The 15,114-nt window shown below is 47.6% G+C and overlaps 1 protein-coding gene and 1 long non-coding RNA gene across 7 annotated transcripts in view; both read right to left on the reverse strand.

Moving 5' to 3' along the window:
- LOC143509961 (patr class I histocompatibility antigen, A-2 alpha chain-like) overlaps positions 1–10,249 on the reverse strand; it is a 65,621-nt gene extending 55,372 nt beyond the window's left edge. For 3 of the 6 annotated variants that reach the window (XR_013129849.1, XM_076998889.1, XM_076998888.1), the window contains exons 1-6: positions 9,832–10,249; positions 5,837–6,097; positions 3,716–3,988; positions 3,050–3,349; positions 2,892–2,939; positions 2,699–2,783 (exon numbers count right to left, since the gene is read on the reverse strand). Coding sequence is in view for 4 of the 6 variants with exons in the window: in XM_076998889.1 (XP_076855004.1) it covers positions 2,699–2,783; positions 2,892–2,939; positions 3,050–3,349; positions 3,716–3,988; positions 5,837–6,097; positions 9,832–9,880 (1,016 nt within the window). In the remaining 2 variants the exon portion in view is untranslated. Of the gene's footprint in view, positions 1–2,698; positions 3,350–3,715; positions 3,989–5,836; positions 6,098–9,831 lie in introns of those variants that run through there. The other 3 variants (XM_076998891.1, XR_013129850.1, XM_076998890.1) reach the window with 3 other exon arrangements.
- Positions 10,250–11,501: 1,252 nt separating this feature from the next.
- LOC143509972 (uncharacterized) lies at positions 11,502–14,251 on the reverse strand. Its single transcript, XR_013129852.1, has 3 exons — positions 13,574–14,251; positions 13,307–13,382; positions 11,502–12,560 (listed from the first exon to the last, which is right to left on the reverse strand). It is a non-coding gene; the product is annotated as an uncharacterized LOC143509972 (long non-coding RNA).
- Positions 14,252–15,114: the final 863 nt, after the last annotated feature.

The raw sequence follows: 15,114 nt of genomic DNA on the forward strand, positions 1-15,114 counted from the left end.
TTTACATCTATCAAATTAAATTAAATTCTCTCAACCTGAGACAACTGGTTTGTTCACAACTTGTCTTAAGTAAACTTAACAATAAAACCTCTATTCTTAATTAAATGTCACGTTGAGGACCCCGGCCCCTCCCCTTTGGGCGTGTGTATACGTGGTCCACGTGCTTTGTCTGCGTCTGTGGAACTCTGGGGTGAAGGCTATGTCGCGTGATAATGTGTATCACCTGTGAATCGTCTCGTAATCACATGGGGCTAATGTGGTTTGTCTATTTAATGTGCGCTCGCGCAGTGTCCTGTGCTCGTCGTTGTCTAAGGTTTACACGTTGCTGTGTGAATGTTCTACGTGCGCTATTGCGCAATATCTGTGTTTTCCGTGAGCATTAAAGCGCTGTAATAAAAGTGACGTCTGAAAGACAAGGATTTCGTGTCTCGTCCTTCGTCCAGCCCCGAGCGTCACAGAACGATGAGTCGTATTGAGACACCATGCCCGGCTACACTACCCGGCCAAAGAAGGGCCAGCGCACCAGTAAACGGCATCACCGTGCCTCTTCCTCCCCTTCGCGCCATGATGCGACGCCGTCGTTCGAGGAGATGGAGACGGACCCGGCGTGTGCCTTCCAGTTGGCTGCAGCTCGGGACAGCGAGCGTGACAACCCCGAGCTGGCGGAGATGCTCTGCGAGGGGGCGGAGAGGACATGGAAGATGAGACGACACCCCCCTCCTTCCCGCGCCCTCTCGCCTCTGAGGGTAGGCTCGTGGGTGGTCGGCACCACCGCCTCAACCCCAGAGAGCGAGTTTGGGGAGGAGGACTCGGATGAGGACAACTACCCTCCGTCCGTTTGCTCCGCCCCCACGGTGGACTACGGTGGGGGAGAGGATGGTGAAGAGGACTACCCTCCGTCTGTTTGCTCCGCCCCCACGGTGGACTACGGTGGGGGAGCGGAGGATGAGGACAACTACCCTCCGTCGGAGAGCTCCGCACCTGCCGTAGGCTACGGTGGGGAGGAGGAGGAGTATGAGGAAGAAGACCATCCTCCGTCCGTGCACTCGGGTATCTCAGAGTGCACTGACAGCGAGCTCGACTCGGAGGAGGAGGGCAGTCCGCCTCCCTCTGAGTGTTCTGCCAGGACTGTAAAGGGGAGGTGGACTCCGGAGGTGAGTCCGTCCCCCGGTCGCTCTGGAGGAAGCGATATGGACTGCTCCCGGGGTGGCAGCCCGGAGCAGCCCATGAGCTGGAGCCAGGGCAGTGAGGCAATGGAGACCGAGGAGAATGACCACACTGCCAGCTCCAGGGGGCGGTCGCGAGGAGAAGGGGGAATGCCCTACGGCCCACCAAGGGGAGAGACCAGCCGCGCTGCACCGGGCGCGTCCGCCCGCCGCGCTGCACCGGGCGCGTCCGCCCGCCGCGCTGCACCGGGCGCGTCCGCCCGCCGCGCTGCACCAGGAGCGTCCGACAGCCGCGCTGCGCCCAGTGGAGGGTTCGCAGCGAGGGCAGGAGGGGGACCGTCCACCGCAATGGCTGCAGCACCCGCGGCTCCCGTGTTCTCCCCACTGGTCTGTTTCCCCACCCGCCTGTTTCATGTTTGTCTGTTCCGGTGTTTGTAAGTCTCCCCATTTGTGGGCCTAACCCGTTCTTCCCTCTCGTGCCACTGTGTGTAAGCGTGCCTGTGTGTGTGTTTGTGACTGTGCCGTTCAATGTGTCTAACGTTTTTTCCCCAGTCTTCCCAGGGAGGGTGTGCTAGGGGATTCGTGACGGACGCTTCGCCAAGGGCAGTCACCTCCCAGACGCAGGACTGAGCGCGTTGGATCCGCCCATCGTCGTGGGTTCGGGGCACTCGGTCCTGTTGGCACCCCGGGACGGGTAGTGCCCTTGGAGGGGGCGTCTGTCACGTTGAGGACCCAGGCCCCTCCCCTTTGGGCGTGTGTATACGTGGTCCACGTGCTTTGTCTGCGTCTGTGGAACTCTGGGGTGAAGGCTATGTCGCGTGATAATGTGTATCACCTGTGAATCGTCTCGTAATCACATGGGGCTAATGTGGTTTGTCTATTTAATGTGCGCTCGCGCAGTGTCCTGTGCTCATCGTTGTCTAAGGTTTACACGTTGCTGTGTGAATGTTCTACGTGCGCTATTGCGCAATATCTGTGTTTTCCGTGTGCATTAAAGCGCTGTAATAAAATTGACGTCTGAAAGACAAGGATTTCGTGTCTCGTCCTTCGTTCAGCCCCGAGCGTCACATTAAATAAATCAAATACCCAGTCTCGTAGACATTCAGGAACTTCAAGTATTTTCTTAAATAATGTTTATATCGGCACCTTGAAAATGCACGTGTGTAAAAACACTGGCTCTGATTGGCTACCATAACGCTGCCTTAACCAATCACTTACTGACTTGTTAAGTTAAACAGGTGTTACACCGAGAACTGTGACCTATCGAGATCTGTTACTCCTCACTAGCCTGGGCAGGGGTCCGCTCGTATTACTGTTAGTATATCAATATATAGTAACGCACCACTTTTAATGACCAGTAACGTCAATGGCGTTGCAACAACAGGAAAAGTAATTATATTATCCCGTTACTGACAAAATGATGCCGTTACCTAACGCCGTTATTTTTAACGATGTTATTCGCAACACTGTTTATAACCCACACATTTGTATTTACACCTGTGCTATGATGATGATTCCAGTGTTTCACTCACCAGGCATCCAGATTGAAAATGCCAACAGCAAAGATGAAAAGGAAAACCAGCACTCCTGCACCACCGATGATCAGGAAAACTACAACTATAACAACAACTCCATCATTGATCCTCCATTAACTGCACAGTGAACACTATGATTCTGAATATTAAGGTTAACAGTTTTTGTTCCTTTTGATCAGATTTCTCATACCTGGGTTCAGATCCAACCCTCCACTTAAATCACCTTCACCAGAAACACCTCCATGTGAAAAGACAAAGTTACATAACTGTATCTCCATTACCTGTATAGTGAATCCAATGTATTAAGGTTTAAAGTTTTTTCCCCATCTGGAATCAGATTTCTCCTACCTCGGTTCAGTATACTGCCATCAGCCGCTTCTATGACTAACTTCTTCCTCACTCCACTGTCCTGAACTACACAAGTGTACTCATTCTCCCACTCCTCAGGTAAGATTCTTAGAATGCACTTCTTCTGGAAGGTTCCGTCTTGGTTGGGTAAGGTCTCTGTCTCTGTAAACCCATAATAAAAATTATTCATGTCCTGTCCATTCTTAAACCAGGAGAACTGCACGTCTCCGGGGAAGAAACCTGTAGCATGACACACTAATGTATCCGAGTTCTTCTGGAACAGAAACACCTCAGGATGGACTGGGGAGAGAGAGAGAGAGAGAGAGAGAGAGAGAGAGAGAGAGAGAGAGAGAGAGAGAGAGAGAGAGAGAGAGAGAGTGCGCTGGGGTAGGTATATTGCATTGTGAAATTCATAATGTTCTGACAGTACATCATGAAATATGTCACATTTTACAGACAGGACACTGGCACGTGCTGAACACTGAACGTGCTGGCATGCAGCTGTTTGAAGCCCATATTTCAATGCAAACATACAGAGACTTGGAGATACACAACAGCTACTATGAAAGGTTGTTTATCAAAAACAAAGCAAAAAGCATTTTCTGCATATTTTATGCTTGTGGTTTGGTCTCTTTTCATTTCTAATGTAAACAAGTAATAATCTACCTCTCCTCTCAAGAGCATCTCTGCCATAACCCACATATGTCTGTAACCACTCAGTACAAGTGTTCTCCAGGTAAGCAATAGACTGGTCAGTCCAGTTACTAGAATCCCACTTGTGTTTTGTGATAACAGCTTTATCATTAGGTGCAGTCCAGGTGTGGGTGTTCATATCCAGACTGATGTAATCTTCTCCATCATAGCCGTACTGTATGTGTCCTCTCTTGGTTCCATCATCATCCAGTTCACAACCGTACATCAGCTGTACTGTGTGAACCCCTGCAAAAACACACACACACACACACACACACACACACATATACACACACACTGGGTCATTTTTAGTTTGATAGAACAAAATAAACTGACAAATAAACCATGGTCAACAGATCAATAAAATCAATCAATGAGTGGGACTCTCATGAGGGATAGAATCCCGCACAGTATGAAAGGATATGAGGACATTAAAACTGGGAAGTTCAGTTAGTATAGTCATTAACATTTGGTTCCAATCGGTGAGTACTGTACTGTGCCCTCTGCTGGTTTTGACAGGTACTGCACGTGTGAGATCTGCTCCTACTAGTCCTGAAATTGCATAAATAGTGAAAAACCCACTCATACAAAGTTGTTAGTGCATCCGAGTCTTCCTCTGTTTGGACAATGTGGAGCTGACCGATGATACACCAGTTATGGTGATCTTTGGATATTTTAAGTGAGTATAAAAGCAATTATATAAAAAAGCAAGTATAAATCACATTTGTAATGGACACAACTGTCTATCATTAAAAATGTCTTGGGATCACTTAAGCTGTTAACTGTAGCTTCCTGTCTTTTCTTGTCTGTATCTTGAAACTTGCTGTTATTAAACTGAACACTTGAAAGCATTTTCCAGTTTTAAGTAGGACAGAGGGAGTGAGACAGAGGAGCAGGAGTCTCACCACGTAAGATCTCTGGAAACTATCTGAACAAATTATTCACACTAAAACATGCTGTCATAAATTCAACTTACTGGGGTGAAGCACAGGGTAAAGCAAGAGAGGAGATAAAGAGAGTAGAGGAGGGGGCAGGTAGAGGGGTGGGGTAGGCAGAAGAGAGGGTCAGGTAGAGGAAGGGGCAGATAGGGGGTGGGGCAGATAGAGGGGTGGAACAGATAGAGGAGAGTGGGCAGACAGAGGGGAGGGGGCAGATGGAGGGATGGGGTAGATAGAGCGGCCCAACAAATTACATTCGCCACCCCCCGTCAACAAATTACATCCCCCCCCCCCAACAATTTATATTCGCATCAATTTGACATCCACTATGACAGTATTGGTATAGGTCTGAAAATTGTCTGGCCCACAGGTCAGAGCTCTCTGCCAAAACTGGCCCAAAGAAAAACATAGTTGAATAGCTATGTTTTAGAGTCTTGGTACTCTGCCTGAGAAAGATGAGGGTTTGATGTAGATAAAATCACCTTCTACAACTTTTCTGTCACCACCTGATAGAAATCTGAAAGGAAACTCGATGACGTCATGTCCTCCCACTCGGTAGGTGTGGTTCAGCCATCTTTACTCATGCACACAGACGTAATTTGGGAGGGGGGGGGACGAGGGGGACATGTCTTCCCCACTTTTTCAAAAGCCAGTTTTGGTCCCCCCCAGTTTTTACAGTTAAAACTAAATATTGAAATAGCGACGAAGCCATGTCCCCCCCACTTTTTAATGGTTAAAAAGCAAATATTTAAATAGCGACGAATGTAGCGCTAGGACCATGCAGAAAACGACCGCTCCGAGCTCCGCTCCGGCACATCCCCCCCCCGTCAACAAATTTCGTTCGCCCCCCCCGTCAACAATTTTGTGTCCCCCCCACCTATGAAATCAAAATTACGTCCATGCTCATGCAGGACCTACATACAGTCCTCACACACATGATGTAGGCGTATCTTGAATATTTATATCTTAAATCTTGAATATATTTGCCAATTAACTGTCTCATGCTAATACTATTATGATTTATCTTTTTGTCAATGTCCAATAATTATAATAATTATTATTGTAGTTGTTTTTTTATTTAGCTGAGCTGCATTAGTGATGAATGTTGAGAGGTTAATGGATGAATGATGATAATGTTGAGTTGGTTCATCCTCACCTTCAATATGATTAAATCGCTGCATTAAAGTAACCACACTGATGTTGAAGATCTCTTCATGTTTCTGACTAATCACCGTTTCACTGGTCCAGTAATCTTCATCCTTATGTTTCTTTATCCACTCTGTCTTGGAGATCATCCTCTTGATGTTACTATCATAATATACAAACTGATCTCCATCCAGCAGACCCACCACAGTGAACTCTGGGAAGTTTATACCTGGTGTTACTCCAGTGTAGAAGTAACGTAGAGAGTGTCTCACTGTGAGAGAAGCAAAAAAAGATTGGCAATATTCCAAAGAGGAAGAACGATTTGAATTTAAAAATAACAACATCCCTGAAATATGAAGAGGAAGCAGACATTCCTTTTTGAAAAGCCTGACTAAGCTACACTAGAAAGTGTTAGCACCTCGTGATTTAAAATAAATTTGTGACCATTATTTGGAATATCAATCTGTAATCTTTAATAATAATGATAATAATAGTTGTATCCAGAATTATGTTTAGTTGTACAGATACTTTAACAGCATAATTGTAAGGGAATTTGTGATTTACTGTCTGTTACCCTCAGACAGAACACTCTGACATTCAGTTCACTCCTTTATCTGTGTCTGCTCCTCAGTTAGAACCTCTCTCTGTCTCTCTGTCTGTCTCTGTCTCTGTCTACCTCTCTCTCCCCCTGTACTTTTCCACTACTCCTAGATCCAGTCTTATGTGCCTCCTCTCCTGATAAGGAGAACACCAATCAAACATATGTTTTATTATTCTTACCCAATTGTGTTAAGACACATCTTCGTTCTGTATTTAACTACATGTATTATCATTAATCTTTGGTACCCTTTCCTGACACCCGTATGTTGTGAATCTGTTCTCCTGGCCAGCTACGGAGGGCTGTACAAATTTAAAATCCAAATTATGAACCCTGAAGGCTATGATCTACGTCTAGAGACGATTTCAGAAACCTTAACACTTATGACTCTTCAAGAATGTGTGACGGCGGGTGTAGGAGACAGGCACCACGACGTCAACGTTGAACATATAGACCTTTATTCTTTCACACACGTGTAAGCTCCGGGTGGAACGCAAGCAGTGATCAACACACACTCGCGCAGACACGAAACTTTAGACAAAGACGAGCACAAGACACCGCGTTAACGCACATTAAATAGGTGAATTACACAGACCCACGTGACCTCAAGACAAGGCACAGGTGTAACCACGAACACGCTCACAAACAACCCACACCCACGGAAGTACAAACATGGACATAACGACACGCAGACAACATAGCGGCACGCCCACAGGGAAGGGTCCGGAGCTGTTCCGTAACAGAACCCCCCGCCAGGGGCTCGCTACTCCCGGAGCGTCCCGCGTAGCGGGAGTGCCCCGAACAAACACCGACGGGCAGGTCCGGAGCCCCCCGGGATCACGAGCCTCCGAGAGCAGTCACCCCCGACGGCGGGAACCGCCGCGGACAGCTCTAGCACACCCTCCCTGGGAAGACAGGGGAAAATACGTTAAACAATGGCACGCTGACAAACACACACACAGGTACATGGAACACGAAAGGCACAAAAGGGAAAAGGAAATTAGAGAACAACAACGGGACAGACAAACAGACGGGTACAGGCAGCCATGGGACCGCTAGCAGGCTCGCAGCTAGCGGCGCATATCCCCCAGGGGCAACGGGATAGACAGGAGGCGTGATCCCTCCGGTCGGAACAGTCCCTCCAGCGCACGCAGCGCTGGGTGTTGCTCCGGGCGCGCTCGCGCCCTCCTGCGGTGGTCGCGGCGTTTTTGCCCCGCCTCCAGGCGCCACCGGAGGAACCCTCTGTCGCCGCACGCTGACGGCTCTACGAGGCGGCGGTCTTGCAGCTGGTCCGGGCACCACCGGAGGTCCTCCCCGTCGCCTTGTGCTGGCTGCTGCACGAGGCGGCGTTTTGACCGCTCCTCTGGGCACCACTGGAGCTCCTGTCCTCTGCCGCGATCCGGTGGCGATTCGAGGAGCCCCAGTCGGCGACCTCACTCTCCCCTCCTGACCGCTGGCAAAGCCAGTCTCCCCTCGTGCCTCTCGGGGTGGCGGCTCCACCTCCCCTGATGTCTCCATTTCCTCCTCCTCGGAGAGCTCCTGGTCCACCGCCATTGGCTCCTCGGAGTCGGGGTAGCGCGACCAGCTCATCTCGCTCCCACCCGAGGGAGCACAAGGGACCTTCTCTCCGTCTGGGCACCCCTTCTCCGACCTAACGGTCTCCTCGGAGCTGACTGAGAGGCTGTCTTCCCTCTCACCGTGGGGAGCGGTGGGCACGACCACTCGGACGACGGAGGGCTGACGTCTTTCCCACCATAGCAGATGGTGGGAACGGAGTACTCAGATGACGGGGGGCTGCCGTCTTTCTCTCTCTCGTCATAGCAGACGGTGGGAATGGAGTACTCAGATGACGGGGGGCTGCCGTCTCTCTCTCTCCCCTCGTAGCAGACGGTGGGAGCTGAGAACTCAGACGGCGGAGGGCTAACTTCCTCCTCTCTCCCGTCGTAGCAGACGGTGGGGGCGTAGCACACAGATGGCGTGTAGCGGGCTTCGTCGCCTGACCCCTCCTCTCCCGATTCCTCACTCTCTGCGTCGAGCTCAGGAGGGGTCGCCGCTATCATACCCGCGTACACCACCAGAGGGCCCTCTTCGCCCTCTTCACCGCTTGCCGGAGGGGAGGACTCCCTTCTCAATGCGCGGAGTCCCTCTCGCCACGCAGCTTCAAAGAAGGGGTCCTCTCTCAAGTCCTCCTCAGGGTACGCCGGGGGTGGAGAGCGGTGCCTCTCCATCCACACCCGTCTTGCGGCCAGCCGGAAAACTTCCGCCCCTTCCTCGTCTCCGGCTGTCAGAGCCTGATGCAGCATGTACTTGCTGACAGGCTCCTGCAACTCCACCCCTACTGGGACGGGGGTGTCGCGGTGGCGTGCGGGGGAAGAAGAGTGGTGGTGTTTCACCTTCTTCTTCCCCTTCTTACGCGTAGATGTGTAACCCGGCATTTCTTTGGCTCGTCTTTCTGTGACGGCGGGTGTAGGAGACAGGCACCACGACGTCAACGTTGAACATATAGACCTTTATTCTTTCACACACGTGTAAGCTCCGGGTGGAACGCAAGCAGTGATCAACACACACTCGCGCAGACACGAAACTTTAGACAAAGACGAGCACAAGACACCGCGTTAACGCACATTAAATAGGTGAATTACACAGACCCACGTGACCTCGAGACAAGGCACAGGTGTAACCACGAACACGCTCACAAACAACCCACACCCACGGAAGTACAAACATGGACATAACGACACGCAGACAACATAGCGGCACGCCCACAGGGAAGGGTCTGGAGCTGTTCCGTAACAGAATGCTTAAAATATTAAATGAAATATCTGAAAACCCCTGTGCTTTCTGGATTACATCATATTTAGAGCAGTGTAGGATTTTAGTGTATGAAACAGGAGTTCTAAATAAAATAGAATTGATTCCAAAGTAAAAATATTTACTAGAAGAGTTTTCCAATGTAAAAATCAGCAATGTGAAATTATGATTTGCATCGTGTGAAGAGTTGTGTTTAGCAATGTAACACACAAGTTAAAACAAAAATGTCTATAGACATAAAGCTAGGATAACTACTGAATTTCTACACACTACTGAGTGCTTCTGTTTAGAAAAGTTTATTTACTACAGCACAGACGTTTAACCTCAGGGCCTCAGGAAGGGAAATAATGTGGTCAAAAAGCCATAAAACAAACATTTACTACTAAAATTTGTGCAGGTATTGAAGCTTTTTATTAAACAAATATCTGTGGCATTTATTTAAATTCAGCCTTTTGTGCAAAGACATTCTAGTTAAAAATAATATTTTTTTAGATATATTTTAAATATATCTAAAAAAAATAATTAGATTTTTAATATTAGAAAACCTCTCATGACACATTATTAAACACTTATATGTCCAAACTCATCACACTCACCTGCGGATGTCAGATGAAGAGTAAATATCAGTAAAAGGAGAGTCTTCATGTTGATCTCTGTGTCTGTCTCTCAGTGTCAGAACGCAGTCAGCACAACTTCTTCTCCAAGTGCTGATAAACCAGAGTGTGTGGCTGCAAGATGTCAGAAGTCCTTTGGTCTGTTGGGGCTTCGGTCTTAGGAATCAGCTATTCTGAGAGGACTCTGGATGACACTGCATGTTCATATGACCCCTGACCTTGAGGTCATATCCTGGCCCACTGCCAGCATAGAGCCAGGGTCCAAATGAACACAGCAGTCCACAGAACCAGCTTCCAGTGGACTCAGGTCAGGAGACTTTACTAGGGCCCGTGTGGTACTGCTGACATCCTGCCACACCACACAATGATCCAGAGGAAGAAACACACACACACACACACACATACATACACACACACACACCCTCATCTACAGTTTGGAAGCTCAGAGTGTGTTGCCGTGGTGGTGTCACCTCCACCACTACTATGTCATCACACTTCCTGACAAGATTCCTGCCCAGATGTATTTACTATGACACACCCTCTTGGACACAGTCTTCATGTGTGAAATCAACCAGGAAAGCACATTTTTCATTGGGCTACATCTTTAGTGACAGGTCATCGTATAATCTTAAAGAACAGTTAGTTTACCCCTGACATCGTTTTGAAACTGGAACGTGGCAACGTACATCAAGCACATCAGTTCAAGAGGAAGCAAATGGACACAGGAGATGCACACATTACAACAACAGAGACAGGAGATGTGCAGAGGGCAGAATGCTCCTCTAGGTGGGTGTGCAGTTCTGTGATGGCCCAGGGTGCATGAAGAGCTTTACACTTGCACATATCAGTACGGGTGATTGCAGACATGCTTGCAGACAGGAGGCCACGTGGTTCATCTTAAACTAGTCGCTACATGTTTGTGGTTTCGGCAAAACCCTTGAGTGCTGAAACTGTTTAAACACTTTACATCCTGCAACACTGCAATTACCTAATGAGCCTGAAGACAAAATCCAACCTGACTGATCCAAGACTTGTCTATTTGACCCTGATCTAACTGACCCAGCACTAGCCTGATTGACCTGAGGATGGTCTGACTGCCCCTGGACTGGCCTAAATTACCCAGGCCTGGTCTGACTGACCACAATCTAACTGACCCAGCACTGGCCTAACTGAACCTGGACTAGTCTAACTCACCCAATCCTGGCCTGACAGACCTACATAACCAAAGCTCTGATTGGGTTTTCCTCGTTGGTTGCTCATATCTGTGGTTTTCAGATGTCTCTCCTGGTTCATCTATGATTGTTTACACTTTGACTCTGAGGAATCATTGCATGTTTTCTGTTCAGATTGCTGAGCCTCTTGCTTTGACCAGAGTCTGCATGTTGGTATATACTATGTGTACTCTGGAATGACCAGTCAGGGTCATCTGTTGTTCTATGCCTCCCTCTGGTGGCTGAAGATGGCCTAGCCAGTGATCCAGGGCCAGGCCATTTATGAACATACCCAATAGTAATAATAATCCTTTATTAGTTCCACAACAGGGACATTAGACAACATTTCAGCTGTCTTTTGAATTTCGCATTCAAATCACTGTGCAAACACAACAGGAACACTGAACATGGACCGAATTGTCAACAGTGTTTATTGTTTATTATAAGGGCCAAGCAGAAAGTCAGGTGAGCAAACATACCAGGTCAGACAAGAAATGAGTCAGCAACAGAAATGAATCAATCATGCAGTGCAAGTCGCTCTGGATAAGAGCGTCTGCTAAATGCCATAAATGTAAATGCAGTGCAAACACAATCTTAGAGCTGGCTCACAAGAAGCTGTTCAGTTCAGTTGATTTTTACAGTGCATGAGTCAAGTGTATGACAATACAAACCACACATATGCCAGAAACAAAACGAAATGAGATCACCTTGGGATGTGGCCTGGGTTTAGTTCATTTAGGGATCAGAGTTCACCGATGTGTTCACAAATACGATAAAATCCAAGACTCCGCATGTGAGACCACCTGAAACAAAAAATCCAAGATGTCACTGTTCCCTGAACAGAGCAGCAGACGTTAGTGTTCCCTGAACAGAGCAGCAGACGTTAGTGTTCCCTGAACAGAGCAGCAGACGTTAGTGTTCCCTGAACAGAGCAGCAGACGTTAGTGTTCCCTGAACAGAGCAGCTCTGAGGCCCTGGATGCAGTAAATCAGGCAAAATAGAAATCACCATTTCCCTGTTCGCAGGAAAACAAAATCAAAAAGTGGAAATGGAAAATTTGGATGGTGAGAACACACAAGTGTCTGACCTATGATCATTTCCATCACAATAATTTTTACATATTACAGTCGGAAACATAGCAGCCAAAACGTGGTGTGAAACAGACAGGCAGCTTGAAGTCATGTATGAAATAAAAGCCTACTGCAGTAACAGCGGGTTACGTCATTCTGGAGCTGTGTAGACCACATGAGATCCAGGATGCCTGCATTTTCTAAAAACTACATTTCATCTTAACTACCATACAAATGGACCTCATGCCATCTGCTCCCCCACTGGGTGGTCTACCTCGCTCATCTCTGGGTGGTGATCAGGTTCATTTGGTTGTATGTTTATCCATAAACAACTTATCTGTAAAAGCGTTTGGAGCAGCAACAGACACCAGTAAGGCCAAAATCAGCAAACTGGCCAGTACACCATGCTTCTCAGGTTTCTCTTGCATGCCTAAACATAGAACACAAAATGTTATATGAGGGTTTAAAAAGACTCAAATGCATTGTGCAAAAGGCCTTCATCATTGGCCTTCAACACAATGGTGTTATGTAGTGTGTTAAGTGTGTCTCACCAGGCTGGGACACCAGACCTCACTGTTAAGCCTCCTGGAGGTGTTGTGGGCTTAACTCTATGACACACCAACAAGGGGAGAAATCTACCTGATGACCCTGATGACCTGGTTGGAATGAATATGCAAGCAGGCCTTCTATTTAAATGGAACTCTACTGGTATAGGATATTCTTAAATATTATCCTGGGTATGTTTACAAGAGACAGAACATTGCTTCAATGCATTGACTGCATATGTAGCAATAATTTCTTCATTCCAGGTGTCCCGTATGGTGTAAACACCACTATCAGACTCCCATCATCTCCTTCAGCTGCAGACTGGAACTGAACATCAGTCTCTTCTCATACTCAGGGAGACACTGGATTTCACGTCCTCTAATCTCACACAGTCTGACTGATTGGTTTGGTGTCACCAGTCCTGTTCAGAGTCACCTCCACTGGCTCCGACACAGCCACATCCATGCTGTGAGATTCTCCAGGATAGGGTGAGATAAGAAGACCATGTATACGGCTGCTCCTGGCAGTACACTCTGAGAAACCTGCTTAGTTACAGGTTAGCTCTCTGTACTTGTTCATTAGCCTGTGGATGATAGCAAGAAGTTAAGCTTACAGTGATGTTTAACTTACTGAGCAGTTCTCTCCAGACTCCTGACATGAACTGAACCCCCGGTCCGACACGATGTCATCAGGAATGCCAACCTGTCTGAAAACATGTCAAAAGAGAAGGTTGGCTGTCTCCAGGGCTGTGGGCAAGCCTAGTAGGGGGATAGAGCACACCTAATAAACCTATTATCACAAGGATTGCTGTGTTTCCTTCTGAGACAGACAGGTCAGTGAGAAAGTCCACCACCAGGTGGGACCACGGACGCTGAGGTGTTGAGGGGAGCGACTTACCTGCTGGTGGAGTGTGCAGCACCTTACTGCATATGCACTCTGCACTGGAGGTGAGGTGATGTAAAAAGTCTCGGTGCATCACCAGTCACCAGTATCGTGCCCCCAGGACCTGGGCGGTGCAGAATTTGAGGCACATACAACCAGTGGGGAGGGCACTGAGGATGAAGATTGTCCAACCTCCAGTCAATCGCCACTAGGAAGCAGGAGGGAGGGAAAACTGACTCATTCTTGGTGGATTCAGCGAGGTTGTAATGCTGATGAAAGAGTGCGTCCGTTCTGGTATTTTTCTCTCCTGGCCTGTAGGCAATTGACAAAGTCAAACTGGGAAAAGAAAAGCGACCACATTGTTTGCCTCAAGTTTAGTCTCTGCATTGTTTTCAGATACTCAAGGTTTTTGTGATCTGTGATGACAACTCAGGAGTATTGCACACCCTCGAACCAGTGTCTCCATTCCTCAAATGCAAACATCATCGCCAACAGCTCCCAATGGCCAACTACGTAGTTTCTCTCCATGTGGGGTTGAGTTTCTTGGAGAGGTAAGCAATAATACAGAAGTGCAGACCTGCAGGCTTTAAATAGTGAACAGAGGGGATTGAAAACAGGTGCACGCAATGATGACAAGTGGTTCAATAAATGAGTGATTGGAAAGGAGGGAGGAGTGTGTGATGTGTGGGCATCTCCCTCACGACTTAGAGCAGGCCTACCTTGACACCCTTACATGTCCAACCTCGTCACACTCACCTGCGGATGTCAGATGAAGAGTAAAAGTCAGTAAAAGAAGAATCTTCATGATGATCTCTGTGCTCTGTCACTCGGTGTAAAAATGCAGTCAGCACTTCTTCTTCAAGTGCTGAATAACCAGAGTGTGTAGCTACAAGATGTCAGAAGCCCTTTGTTCTGTTGGGGCTTTGGTCCTATGTTGTTATTTTGGAAGTTGATCAGCACAGATGGTGGATGTATTGAAGGAAAGAAACATCTGTGGCATTTGTTAAATGTCTTGTAGACAACATTCTATGTAATGGTTGGCTGCTGGGTTGGATCCACCACCGATGGAAGCCGATTACTCCACAGAGTATTCTGCACAGTAGCTGCAGAGAGTGGCTGGAACATGAAAGCTTTTCAACATGGTCTAAGTTAAGAGCTTATGTAACGTTTAGCTCCACCCCCTTTGGTATCCTGCCTTTGTTCCCTCTTTAATTTTAAATTTTTTTAAATTTGGTTGAATTGTTATGATTTGTCACGGCCCTTTTGGTAATCCCTGCCCAGTGTTATTCCTATCAGCTGTTTTAAGTTATTTGGGTTCTGATTAGTTTGTAATATAGTCTGTGTGAGTTCATGCTTTTCTTGTGGGTCTATTTTGTTAGGTTGGTTCATGTTGTGAGTGTTTGTAATCCCTGACCTGTCTCGAGTTCCTCCTGAGTATCAAGACCTTCAGGAGGTCTTTATTAAAGAAACAGCCCAGTTTCTGCCTCTCTATAGGCCTTACGATATCATAATAAAATGAGTAAAGATACAGATCTTCAGTTGATTGCTCAATGAAT

This window comes from Brachyhypopomus gauderio, chromosome 3 (genome assembly GCF_052324685.1).
Source record: "Brachyhypopomus gauderio isolate BG-103 chromosome 3, BGAUD_0.2, whole genome shotgun sequence".
NCBI lineage: Eukaryota > Metazoa > Chordata > Actinopteri > Gymnotiformes > Hypopomidae > Brachyhypopomus > Brachyhypopomus gauderio.